Genomic DNA, 13,913 nt, shown 5'->3' on the forward strand with positions numbered 1-13,913 from the left:
TAAAAAGTAAAATAGCTACAAGTTTGTAATGGCTGAAATTAAACCATGAGTCACACCATGTTACTTGACACAGTTTAGATTAATTTATTATCAGATTTATGTAGTATAGGTACATTGTTATTTTTAAAGACTATTAGCATACTCATATTAGGAAATGGCAGGGCAAAGGTGAATTTCTGGGCAGAGTCTTCTATTTTAATGAGCTTTTGGTTTATGTTTTGCCATTCCACAAACAGTCTGAACTACAACTATTATCTAAAAACCACCCTGAATTTTTGCTTCTGTACCATTTTAAGCAACAACTTTCTACAGAAAACTTTACTCATAAGACAATACACTGAAAATGTTCTTCGCAAACCGGCAGTGTGTGTATCATGTTGATCAGATAATCTTTCCAATTTATTATTAAGAAAAAACCAATTAGAACCAACCTACAAGGTACAGTATGAGTCTTCAATGTTACATAGTGAAATCTTTAACTGTGGAAGGAAATCTATGCTGCATAATAGACCAAAACAATAGAAATGGGTGTATAGTCTAAAAAGGAATGACTGATCTTCTAATGAAGTGAATGTGAATACAGATTTATCATTTCCAAATTATGTAACCTTTAAATGTTTGTAAATAGATTCCTTTATGTAACTTGATATTTTGAGTACTTACTGGAATCCTATAGGCAGACATTGAGCACCATGTTTGAACACCAGAAGGCTGGTGGTAAGCTTATAAAAAAGTACAATCATACTAAAAGAGAAACTCCAAAAGTTTTATTAGGATTTCAACAGACATTGCAAAAAAATTGCATAATGATTGAAAACATAGTATTTTAAACAAAGTAGCAATGTGGCATCAAGTAAAAGAAGGACTGGAACAGCTGTCTATATACGCTGTACGGAGGATGTACCAGGAAACGGATATGACATTTTTAAAATTCAAGGGCAAATGTGAACAAGCCACATTTTGATAGACTGACTATACACCATAGATGTTTTACAAACTGCGTAGCAGTGTAAAAAAAAAGTTTTTATCCTAACTACATTGTATTCCTGCATTTGGAGCAGTTTACAAGGCAGAGATTTTGTTTACAACAATGATATTTTAATAGCTCTGGATTCTCATAAAAAATAAACTAATTTAACAAAAAAGCCTGTATCTACATTTGAAAACAAAAGTGCATGTATTGAGAAATAGTGTTATTTCTTAAGAAGAACACCAAGTACTTAAAAAGTTCATTTTAACAGATCAACAACCGATGATACTTTAGATGTAGATCTGCACTGTGCTACAAGCGAGATTGTACCAACACCAGCTCCTCTAACTGAATACCTTCTTTTCCTAAGCAGCCGAGACACATGCCTGCCTACCATACTTCTCAGGGTTCTGGGTAGTTAGGAAGAATTCAGAGTACCAAAACCACCACGTTGCTGACTAAAAAAATACCAGTAACCCAAGACAGATGTTTTAAAGTAGATTTAGCCATAAACGCAACCATAAACTCCTCAACATTAGGGATCCTTCCAGTCACACAACTACTTTTAAACACTGGAGAGCAGCAGCAAGGAGCCATTAGAGCTAAAAGACAAGAACTGATGAAAGTCTGTCTCCTGCCTTGTACTGAAGAATTTGTGGCTCATGCATTTCAGTGCACTCAGAGAATGGGGAAGGGGGCGGGGGAGGTGTGTTAAAATCCCTACCAAAAAAACAGGTTGGTATAGTCAGATTTGTACATGAATCTAGATTCTTTTTTCCACGTAACTGTGGTAACAGCTAAGAAATATTGCTAACTTCTGTAGAGGGTTTACTCTTTTCCTCTCTCCAAAAAAAAAAGGGGAAAGTGTGGAAAAAGAACATGTAGTTTGAAGATCCAGGCAGAACTTCTGTTTGAACTCGTGTAATTTCAACTCATGGCACTGAAGAACTAGATTTGATTTTCTTCTGGGCACCTGTAGCACTCTGGATAGAAAAAGGCAGTGAATGTTTAGCTGGACTGGACCCAGAATGGGAAATGCAGATACCAAAGTTGTGAACTGCAGCCAGACTAGCCATAAACAAGTGTCCAGTACAGAAATTATGAGTAATAAATTTAGCCATTTCTGTAAACATCTCCTCCTTACTAATCTCTTATTTTTTCCTATAATGGAAATATGTACTGTATTTCTTTGTTCCAAGCTCTGGTCTGTTTCTGTTTTAGCTCTGTGGCACAGTTGCTAAGTGCAACAGGCTAGAGACACCAACATTAATACAAACAAGTTGTAAAGTCAGTTCAAGTTATTACAGTTTTGCTATTCCAGGCCATTTTTCATAGCGTGTATTCTCTGTTCACAAATGCTTTGTAAGATCTTTTACTATGGAAGACTGGAAGCAAATTGGAGTTGTTCATTTAACAGATGTGGTTGAACATACATTTCTGATATGCCTTATGCAATTAACAAACCATGTCTCATCTTATGAAGATGATACATTTGCTATACATACCAGTAATTTAAAATGCTCCTCAGAAAAGCAGCATTTTTATAGACAAATTAACAGAAAAGGAGACAATACATCTCACAATACCATAAAACAAGTAAAGCCCTTTCATTAGCTGCATTATAAATTCATAACTGTTCATCACATACTTTCAATTTCTGACTGCTCAAGCAATTTAACCCTCAGCCAAATGCAGGACAAGGAAAAACATTTTAAACATTTTATATCGATGTCACTGTAGGTGCGAGGGTAAAAACGAGTATTCCATGTTTTTAGCTCTAAAAGTTTTGCTCCCAAAAGTGAAATAACTGTTAATAGTTCAGAAGAAAAATAATCATTGTTGACGTGTCAAAAGAAAGTTGTACTAAAAATTAAGCTGCTGTAAATCTGAGTTCACTTAGAACGTTCCTAAAAAAAAAATTTTTAAAAAAGCTGATCGTAGATCACCTGTTAACTAGGAAGAGCACTAGAACACCGAATTCATGAGACAAGATGCGCTTAAAAGCTGTGTTTGAGACATGTACTATAAAGTTTTGAATTCTTCCTTATCTTTCAAATATTTGGATTATAATTTGTTAAAAAAATAGACCAAATACAGAAAGTACATTTGGTCAGGATTTTGTCTCACAATTCAGTGTTTCCTATTTAAATATTCATACCATTTAGAGGCCATTTTTGAAATCTCATCAGTTAACAGCAACATGGGCACCAGTGAGTCAGAAAACACACCTTAGGATTTTGTTCTTAAATTATATAAGTTAGATAAAACTACCCTGTCCAGCAAGTTCCAAATTTTTCAAACGTTAAGGCAACTTTCATTACTTTCCAGCTAAACAGTATTATAAAAAATAAATGTCACTTCAAACTTTATATACACAGTGACAGAGTAGATTCAGCTAGAAAGTATCTTTAGTACATTAATAAAGTGTCATGTAATATTACCGAGGTTATATCAGGTGCTTGAGTGTATGTGCAATTGGAGTGGCTGCAATATTTAAAGTACTGGTTTCAAAACAGAGCGCAGTGAACGTCCTTCTTTAGTGAGTTCTCGTGTTACACACATACATGGCAGCGGAACAGCCTCCTCTCTTCTCTCTACAGCATTATAGCTACATTTCTTCAAGTGGTCAGCCATGCTTACGATGTCAGCAAACTTCCATTCATTCACAGTACAGAAGGCTGTACTGAAGCGCCAAACCTAGAAAATAAGTCACACTTAGGTTCAAAATGTTTTAAGATACCTGAACTCAGAGCAGGAAATCAAATGTTTGTGTTGTAACACTTTCGGGTAATGTTTTGCGGCTACTACAAATCATACTAAAAATCAACATGACAAAAACATACAATGCTAAATTTTGTATAGCTAGTCCCAGGCTGATTCAGATTCGAGTCAACTCTGAACACTGGGAAGAAAGGCAAGCAATACTTTTTGCATCTGCAGAGTAGATGCAATCAGAAGTTAAACAATGAAGTATTGCATGACCAGTCACAATGATCCATTTCTGAAATTATCAACTTCTGCAATTCCAAATGATTGCTGCAGATACTCTGCAGTTCTGGAGGGGGGGTTGGGGAGGTGGGGGAAATGGTGAAAACTGTACTATACAAAGGTCACACAAAAGTTTTAAGAATTATTTGCATACTTAAGGCACTCAGTATCAGGGCAATGGATAGGATCTCAACAGATGAGCAAAAATTAAAACTACTGTAAACAGTATAAAGGCAAAATAAGCAAACTTTGTAGGCAACTTTCCCACTTTCATGCAATATTGATGTTAAAGAAAATCATTACGTAATCATTTAATATTTTAAAATCTTGGGAAAAATCAGAGGTTAATTTATTTACATCAAGTAAAAACTAGACAGACACTACTTTAACTTCTACTTCTTCAAGTGCGGAGAAGACTGAACCAACCTGCTAGCAATTTTCACTAATTCTTGTCCTATATGACAATCTGTTTCTTGAAGGGATTATATCAAAAAGACAGTAGTAACAATAGTGATCAAGGAAAATATTAAGGGAAAAAGCAGAGACATGACCAATTTAATACTTTCCCTTTCACCTTCAAAATAAAAAAATAACTTACCTTTTCTTTTATCTGCCAAGAAGAACTTCCATCTGGGTACCTTCTCTTCTCCCAAAGCAGTATCACCATTCCACGTGCTTGAAGCAAGCTTCCACACACATCTCTCATTAAACGTGACACTCTTGAAAGCTGACATAAACTAAAGCCATCTAGAAAACTAGCAATGTGCTGCAGAACCTCAAAAGGTAGACTACTCAGATGGTCATTGTGTAGTCCAATTAAGCAGCTTTTTGCTGGTTCTACTAATACTGTGGATATACAAGGCTGAACTCCAAATGACCGTAAGTGGCGGTCATGAATAATTTTTGCCCCTTGTGTTGAAGGACAAAACCTTCGTTGAGAGTATGTACACCCATAATATGCCAAAGGACACCTCTGTTCCATCCAGCCATTAAGCCCAGCATGAATGTCACCATGCACATTCTTAAAATGCGATGAAAATTCATTCCTCCTAAACAACTGTCCACAAACAAATGTAAACATTGAACGCTGCTTTGTTTGGTATCTAGCCACATATTCCAATACCAAATCCAGTCCAAGGGTCTGGAATGGACTTGGATTTGAGAGCTGTGGGTTGGCATGATCACATGCAGAAGCTGAAGCTATTTCCCCCACCATTGTATTTGTGGCCAATATAGCAGATGGGAGAGAAAATGTTTGGGTCCCAAAGTCAACGTGATACACATCGACAGTGCGACTTTCTGATATCCCCCTACCTCCAGGAGAGTCTCCTAGGCAAAACAACAGAGCTGCAGTGATTAGATCAATCCCCTGAAGACCCATAGGATCTTCTGTTACCTCCAAATCTGATGTATCAACAGCTTTGTCTTCTTTTGGTGTAGACCAATAGTGGTTAACAAGGAATTTGTATGATCGATGCCGTAAAAGTGAAAACGCATCTATGTTTCTCAATCTGTCTTGCTCCACTTGTCTCTCTAACATTTCTTCTTCGTTAGCATTATGGGGAAGTAGCACATGATTAACATTGCCATTAACTAAGTGATCAGCTGATATTACTTCTTTAAGTTGTGCTGTTACAGGGAAGGAGCTGCAAGACTGTAATGCTTCATCATCATGAGATGCAGTACATTCACCATTTGCTACAGTGGATGGTTTTGAATTAGATACACCAAGATCTTCCTTCCGGTCCAAAACCTTTGAACATTCATTTTCTACATGAAAGCCATTACACAAAAATGAGGAGTTATCGAGGTTTAGATTTAAGTCATGTTTTTGCACAACATCATAACAAATATCACTAGAACCATTTTGCTCCATTTGTGAATTTTGACTCCGGCTATCAAAGTTAATTCCCCCAACTGCTCCTATGTTATCTTCAGCTGGATATTCATGGTCAGACTTTTTATCCTGAATAATGCCATTAGAAGCTTGTTCTTTAATCTCAGTATCTTCTTTCATTTCATGTGGTGAAACACAGAGCCTTGAACTTAACATATTAATGTCCCTTGTAGCAGTGTTCAGGATATCCAGAGCAGCAGCTAAACTCCTTGTTGTTTCTACAGTAGCTTGATAAAGTGCGCCATAGGACTCTTCATCTACGGGCATCAAACCATTTGAATGCACTGTATCTGGGCCACTTGATTTGACAGAGGTTTTCTCTCTGGATTCTGGTATTTGATCACCTGCTTTTGACATCATAGTTGCTACTTTAAGTGATTCTAATAACATGCGCTGGTCTTGAAGGGCTAAAGCCATATCTAGCTGTTCCACTTCATCAACATCTTTACTCAGATTTTCGTAAGATTTTCGGTCTGCGTAACTGACTGGCCATCTATTCCACTCCATGGTACAACATACCACACTTGCAGGACAAACTTCTAGATGATCAGCAATTTTATTTCGGGCTACTATGAAGGGACATCCAAAGCCACTATTCAAACAAGGCACTCTTTCAAGTGGACATAACACGCGATGTTCCTCAGCTTTACATGAGTGAAAAACTGCTCCACAAACCAACGGGCAGCCAATTAAATCACAGGAAATGCCAGGCTCTGGTCTGGTCATACAACGACGGCTGACACAGTTCACGCAGTGTAAATGTTGCTGATGTTCCTCCATGACTGTAAAACCAATTCTGAGTGAAGAGAAAGGAGACAAAAGCATAGAATATTAACTCAATATTGTTAATATTTACTAACAGTTATTTCCAGTTTTGCATCTTCTGCGTGTACAGAGAGGTATATGTTAGCACAATGTGAACTGATCAGTAGCCATTTTAAGAGAACAAGTATGTGGAATAGCTTTTTTCCCCTGCCCATTGCAAACAGATAATTCAACGAAAAACAAAGCATGATCATTGACTATGGCCTACTACCTAAAATCATGAACCATACAACTCTACAGAGTAGGGAGATGAAATAAAGGAAGCCAGATTCATCCTCATTTCCAGTTCTCTAATTAAACAGAGGCAACCTATTCCCCGGGCTGCTTGCTACTACCTAAGTTTCTGATACCCTCTTCATGCAGTTCTGTTTAAGGCAACCTGCAGCCCTCAGCATGTACCTCAAACCCCTGTCATGTCCCACTCTCCCCCCTCTCCATGCTTTTGACATGCAGTCCTTTACAACAGCTCTTCACTCTTCTTTTTTCCTTCATCTATAGCCTATAGCTCCTCCCTTATTTTTATAGTAGTTGATGCATAGGGTAGCAATTATACTACACATTAAATAAGTCCTTTTATTTCATTGAAAACTTTTATGTAAAACTTTACTACCCAACAGGGTCCTATCTATACCTCCAGTTTAACCCACAAAACATGATTTTTTTTAAAGCATCCTATGGCCATCATGATTACAATCCCAGCAGTTCAAAGTGTAAGGGTAACACAACAACTTTATACAACAAGGCCAAACAGCAATAAAAATCCAAATAAAATTCATTGCATAATCTATTGTAAGAAACTGACACAAACAAAAAATTCAATTCTTTGTTGTGGAAGGGAGAAAAAAAGAAAAAAAAAGAGAGTAAACTTTGCGTCTTTGTACCACACTTCGGGATGCTCTGGAACTGCTCACCAGCTGGAGTGCAGGCCCATGCAAGTGACCAAACTCTCCTCTACGCTCTAACAAACTCCCTCTCAAAAGCAATACCGGTAGGGATTACAGTTCAGAGATATCAGAGAATGACTTGCACAGAGCCAAATCTCAAAAAACTGTGTCAAAAACACATTGATCAGTTCCATCTTTTCCTCACTCCCCACCCTACAGCAATTTTCTTGAAAAATAAAATGCTTACAGAATTTAAGATTAATAAAAATGGTGCTTTATTTTATTCTACTAGCTAACAAGTGCCTCATGCATTTTCTTCAGACTAAACACTTCAATTTTAATGCATTAAAACTTCTTGAATTAAAAATACTCTAAACTGTAAAAACTGATTAGTATTATTCCTTTTGTTTATACTGAAGGTAATAGGAAACAAAACAGCCTTTTAGACACTCCACTTTAAATTATTTAAAGCACTTAAATAGAAATCTATGTGACACTTCATTAACTTGTATTCTTCTAATGCTTTGAAATTCATGCCAACTTTAAGTAGCGATCAGTCCTCATCCCCCCCATCCATCGTAATTTGGATAACTCAAATATTTTAGCCACCCACTCTCCTGAACAATTCTAACAAAGAAGCGTATGTGCTACATTTAGCAGGCAAAACACAGCTGAATTTTCCCCACCATACTTTAGTATCCATATACTGAGCAACAAGTAAGTTTTGAATAAATTGTCAAGTGCATCAGTCACTGAACTCAGTGCCTGACTTGACTTGCTAAACATTTCAGAAAACCTTTCTGGCACACAGCCTGCTTTCAACTTGCATATTAAGTCAGATAGCATCTACTGCAAAGAGCTCAAACATGTTCAGTAAAGAATGAAAGAGAGAAAATTATTTGACTTCTCCGAGATATTTTTAGTTCTTCCGGCAAAGCCCTCTCTAAGTAATTCCTGCCAAATACAGCAGCCTACCTGTTGCTAGACCAAAGAAAATTTCAGAGTTTTGCATCAATACTGAAACAAAACTCTAGTTTTCCTCAAGTCAACAGGTGAGCAGAGATCAAAAGGAAACTCTCAGGTTATCTGTGTACTTTAAAGTGCTTAACACAAAATGGAAACAGACCTGAAAAAGACAACTGCTAGTTTATAATGCAAGAACCCTCGTGGAGCCCAGCCCTTGCTTCATATATCTAAACACAGTCCTGCTCCCATAAAAGAAGCAGTCTGGTAGCAGTAAGGCTGAATTTAATCAGTTACCCAAAATTATGTTTTAAAAAATATATATATTGTTTACCTACTTTGCAAAAAGCTATACACCCTGCTCACTTTAATATGGCCAGAAGCGAGCCACTTCTAGAGTAGAGGGCAAGTGTGTTAGCTAGCACACACTGCTATGCTAGCACTGTTCTATTGCTTCTAGGCCACAGCTGGCCCGCACGCAGACAGCTCCGAACACGGTCAAACTAAGCTCGTGTTTGCCTGCACCATTTGTGTAGACATACCCTAAATTAGTCAACCATCATTAAATACTATCTTTAAATAGCCTATGTCAGCTTACACAGAAGAACATTCTATTAAGACAGTAAAACATCCTCCTCCCTAGCACACCATGTTGGTCTTTACAGGTCAGACTGTGAAACCCAAGTTGCATGATGATACTGGCTTTTCTCAGGCTCCTGGACTCCTTTCACACAGAAGCTAATATTAATCAAAACAATGATTTAATACGAGCAAATATAATTTTGAAGTGTGTAAGACGGAGACAAAACCCGGTGAAAACATCAAATATCACTAACAGATAGTATGTGAAAGCCAGAGCAGACACTAAAATATCATGTTTTATCAATAGGTAGATGCTAATTTAGTTCTATAACAGATGCATGCAATTGTTTTTATAAAGAAGCAGTTATGCATGTCATCAATTAAATAGCTGAAGTAACCTATTCTCTCAGTTTCTGTAAATTCGAAATGTATTGGTCACTAAAAAGTTTGGTATTAGTTGCCATTTCTATTAAAATTGAAATCCTTTGGCTCCTTAACTAAATATGTAATTTAAAATATCTTTGGACATCAGTAGACCATCAGCAGGACATTAACTTAAAGTCTGCATCCTGCTTACAAGCCTTAACTTCACAGCACCTGCTGCAAAATTTAAATTTAGTCAGAATGTCACATTTTATTTATAGCTTACTACAAAGTGCTTTTATATATATTAAATGTCCTTTTTCTGCAATTTTAATTTTAATACCTGGGCTTCAAACTCAACAACTGTTTTGGGCAGTCATGAGTTCCTGAACTGCTTAAGCTAGTTAAGACTGTTGATATAATTCAATTATCAAGTTGCAAAGTAAGTCCAAAGGCAAAAAAACAAATGACCCTATCAAGCTGGCGAAATAATGGATAAGACCTCAAGAATTAGCACATTCATCAATTAACAAATGGTCACGACTCACTCCATTTTGTAAGCTAACCTTGTGAACCACAGAACTTAGCACCTTTTTGATTCATTGATTAAGAGCGTCCATATATGAATCATTTTCTTTTGAAGAACCAGAACCAATGTATCACTAGTACTACACTGACAACAAGAACTACCCTATTGCCAAGCATTGCCTTGTAAAGGAAAAAACTGTTTGGTGAAGGGGAGATAAAGAAAATTCTTTCTGGAGGTAACAAAGTGCTTTCAGTTACTCTGATACAGAAAATTGAAAGGGCTAGCAAAGAGCGTCATTGCTGACCTAAAGAATATACCTGTCATTAAAACATGTTGCAATAATACTCACAGTGTTTATACCCCATTGTGTTCCTTGCCACAGTTTGGTGAGAAGATAGTGTCAGATCGATGACCATAGCAAGAATGAACAAACAGCTGTCCTTTTCGGACAGTGTAGTGTCAGCAACTAGCTTCAGTTCATATGAGATGCTTAAGTACACACACTTGACTGTTACTAGCAGAGAAACCTAAAAATACATCCCGTTCCAGTGAGGTGACCACTGCTCTCAGAATTTGTGCAATCACTTGATGTTATTGTACATACTATAGTCAGCTGACCAAATCAGCCAGAACATGCTTTGAAAATCTGTCATAATTAAAAGGATTAAAATTCCAGCTGCTACAGCCACATGATTTTCAGTTGCTGTTGTAACACAAACATTAAAATAGCATAATAAGGGTTTCAAACAGTCACCACACAACACTTCAGCTGCAAGTGAGAGCTCTCACTTTCTTCTCTACCACAAAGTAGAAGGAGCTGTACTTAGAATTATCAAACTCAAAGTCTGCTTACTTACTCTCCCCTATGTGAATTCTTTGGTGCCAGTAAGACAGGAAATCACAGCAACCATTACTGCTGTTGGTACCCTCTATTACTCAGCTACCTTTTATTCACCAAACCTACGAAGCTCAACTATCTTTGAGACTCTTCCCTCTACCAAATTTGACTAAACAGGCCAACAGGTTCTTAAATTAATGGTTCAAGGAAGTAGGAGAATAGAGAGACACAAGCAGTACTACAGGTTTAAACTCCCAGCAGAATCCAAATCCACCCACAAGCTGCCAAATATATGCAAACCATTCTAAAAAATTCCCTTTTGTTTTGGAGATTATAGAAAAGACTGCCATATTTCTGAATCTTCCAACTTTTACCCAGGTCTCTGGCTAAAAGAGTGGCTAACAAGTCTGATAAGATGCAGAAACTTTCAGAGAGAAAATGGCCACATGAGAGAGAGGTTTAAGTGATAGGTGGTTAAAAAAAAAGGGTAAGGAAAAATAGGCCAAGAGGTAGAAAGCAGTATTATTAAAAAAAAAGCTTTAGAATATTCTGTCAAAATAGAATTGGCAGTACTATAGATAATTATTGAACAAGCCATTTTATTTTTCTATATCCTACCATGCATGGGAGAATAACTATCATTCACCTCGGCTCACAGATCTAACTACCGAATGCTTTAAATGAGCTTTGCAGTCTTCTAGAAGGTAAGCTTTTCTTGTCATCCCTATCCTGCATAAAAAGTGTAACAACTTTTGTACCTTAAAAACCAACACCTCAGTCTACTACTACAATAGCATGGCCACATTAACTTTCTACATTAGGCATGTTATGCTCCCTTTTTGGGTTCGGGGGTGGTGGTGTTTGGGTTGGTTGGTTTGAGGTCCGTTTTGATTTAACAGTTTTCAAATAACCAATGAAAGACATGAACTGGAGGTTCAGCAAGATGCCTTCGACACCATTTCAACTGGAGAATGGCAAATGCCACCACCAGTTGCCATCCCTGTTCGAGGTGAGCAACAAAAGGCAGCTCTAACTCTACTCCTCAAGACTCCACAAAGTCTAAGGTTAAATAGCCCCATCCTGAGGATTCTCCAAAGCCAGTGCAGCCACTGTCCTCATATTAGAGAGTTGGGTACCTCAAATCCTGCTTCAATGTCTTTCCGTAGCATTGGGAAGGCAGGAAACAGGGACATACAGTTAATCTAATGCTACACTAATTTCCAACTACTCTTTAAAATGGTAAATTCAAAAGAACAACAAACGACATTACAAACTGGTAGTTATTAAGGTGAAATAACATGACTAAGAGGTGACAAATTTAAAGGTATGTGATTCAGTTGCACAGGTAATAGAGCAGTACATATGGCCATATTTTAATACCTTATATACTAGGCAATTGTTCTTTTTTATACAATTTTTCTGATTTAAAAGAGAAGTTCCTGAGAGGAGCTTTATGAAGCCTTGTATTTCTTCAAACTAGTTTACATCAGACGTACTTTCAGGAAGTAGAATCCTTTTAGATGCCACACTTAAAATCTCAACCTTATGGGATACAAATTACCGCCCCTCACCCCCGTGTTCATCAGGACAATCCTGGCTTCTGTTACAACAAGGCAGATCAGAGAAGTTAGAACTACATTCCAAACATTTGGATGGACAAGTTTTCACTGCATTCTCAAACATAAATTCATCCACAACAAGGAAGAGAGCATCTTCCCTGCCTGGTAGTTACTGCATATATTGGACATACTAGAATGAGTCTACATTATTTTTTTGTTCATCACTGAACACATGAGAAGCAGCTTCAATTACTAAAGCCCGAACTTCGATACAAGTAGTATGCTACTTCTCTACCATCATCTTCATAGTCTACAGCAATTTATATGTATTACACAAAAGAAGCAGAAAAAGGTCAGGCTCAAAATATGGCTTCTTATTGCAAGAAAAAAGCCTCAGGGGGATACGCTCTTCTGGAAAGATTCTAGTTTTATCAGCGATCTAGCATCGAAGGAATATGTACTAACTGCTTTTTGAAGCATAAACTAAAGTTCTCCATCTACCTCAAAAGCAAACCAGACCAGAACAAAAAGAAATTTCTAACTACAGCAAAAATAGTGAGTATTAGAATTGTAAGGAAGTGCAACTGTTTTATGTCAACCTTGTAAAGAAAAGCTTTTCCATGCCTACTCCTGCCCCAAACTTCCTATTACAGGAGCTGACCTGTATTTTGCATTCTTTTGAGTAACACTTTAGGAGTTCCTTTCTCCCTAGTGGCAAACCATCTTCCTCCCATTCAGAGAATTCGGTGAAATATTTCCTCCCAAATCACTGCAGCCAAGAAAAAGAGAATAGAGAATTCAAGGGGAAAATGACCCAAAGCATAACACTGCTTTGACTGAAGTGGACTGATGCCCTATGTGTCTGGTTTTGTTCCATTTTAGAATAGCAGCTCTGACGGAATAATAGAACACTTTCTTCTATCACTATTAAACTCTATGAGTGTTAAAAATCAAAACCAAAACTACTAAGCTTTTCCTTAGAGTACTTTTGTGACAGATCTGCCATGCATTCTTGTCTCCTTGACACATTCCCCAAAGAAGAAACCCAAAGGCCTCAATATGCCTTTGGCCACACACTGACACAGGACAACCACACCAGGAGCAGCTATGCTTGCTGCATGGCTCAGGCACAAAAGCACTCTACCTGTTGAGATGGTGACAGGGCAGAATCAGCTAGAGAGCCAGTAGATTTCATGTGTAAAGCACTTCTGAACTTGAACTCAGTACGACTCCTCGATTGCTGCAGACTCTGCAAGAAATGAGATCAGAAGTAAGGTTTCATTTCAGGTGTACAGATTGCTTTCCATATGCACAATCCTTTGAAAAGGTCATGTGCTTACACTATCTGAAGATACAAATGTTGAGATATTTTGCAGGTTTTATGGAAAAATAAACAAGTTTTTAACAGACTTTGCAAGCGCAATCTAAGTTCTGTCATTTTAGCTTATAGCTAGCTGTTAATCACACTAGATGGTTACCTATTTAGAATTAAGGCTAGAAGAAATGATTAAAAAA

The 13,913-nt window shown here is 37.3% G+C and overlaps 1 protein-coding gene across 1 annotated transcript; it reads right to left on the reverse strand.

Annotated features, from left to right (window-relative positions):
• Positions 1-758: 758 nt before the first annotated feature.
• Positions 759-13,559, reverse strand: FBXO30 (F-box protein 30). The gene is made up of 3 exons (XM_009815428.2): positions 13,543-13,559; positions 4,557-6,651; positions 759-3,667 (listed from the first exon to the last, which is right to left on the reverse strand). The coding sequence occupies exons 2-3, from the start codon at positions 6,633-6,635 to the stop codon at positions 3,464-3,466; spliced, it is 2,283 nt and encodes a 760-aa protein (XP_009813730.2). The 5' UTR covers positions 6,636-6,651; positions 13,543-13,559; the 3' UTR covers positions 759-3,463.
• Between the last annotated feature and the right edge of the window lie 354 nt (positions 13,560-13,913).

The sequence above is a fragment of the Gavia stellata genome, chromosome 2 (assembly GCF_030936135.1).
Source record: "Gavia stellata isolate bGavSte3 chromosome 2, bGavSte3.hap2, whole genome shotgun sequence".
Classification (NCBI taxonomy): domain Eukaryota; kingdom Metazoa; phylum Chordata; class Aves; order Gaviiformes; family Gaviidae; genus Gavia; species Gavia stellata.

Excerpts from the sequence above, each read along its gene's own strand:
- FBXO30 (XM_009815428.2), bottom strand. The coding sequence starts at position 6,635 with ATGGAGGAACATCAGCAACATTTACACTGCGTGAACTGTGTCAGCCGT. Across the intron at positions 3,668-4,556 it reads CTTGGCAGATAAAAGAAAAG|GTTTGGCGCTTCAGTACAGC; the intron begins GTAAGTTATTTT and ends CTTATTTTCTAG.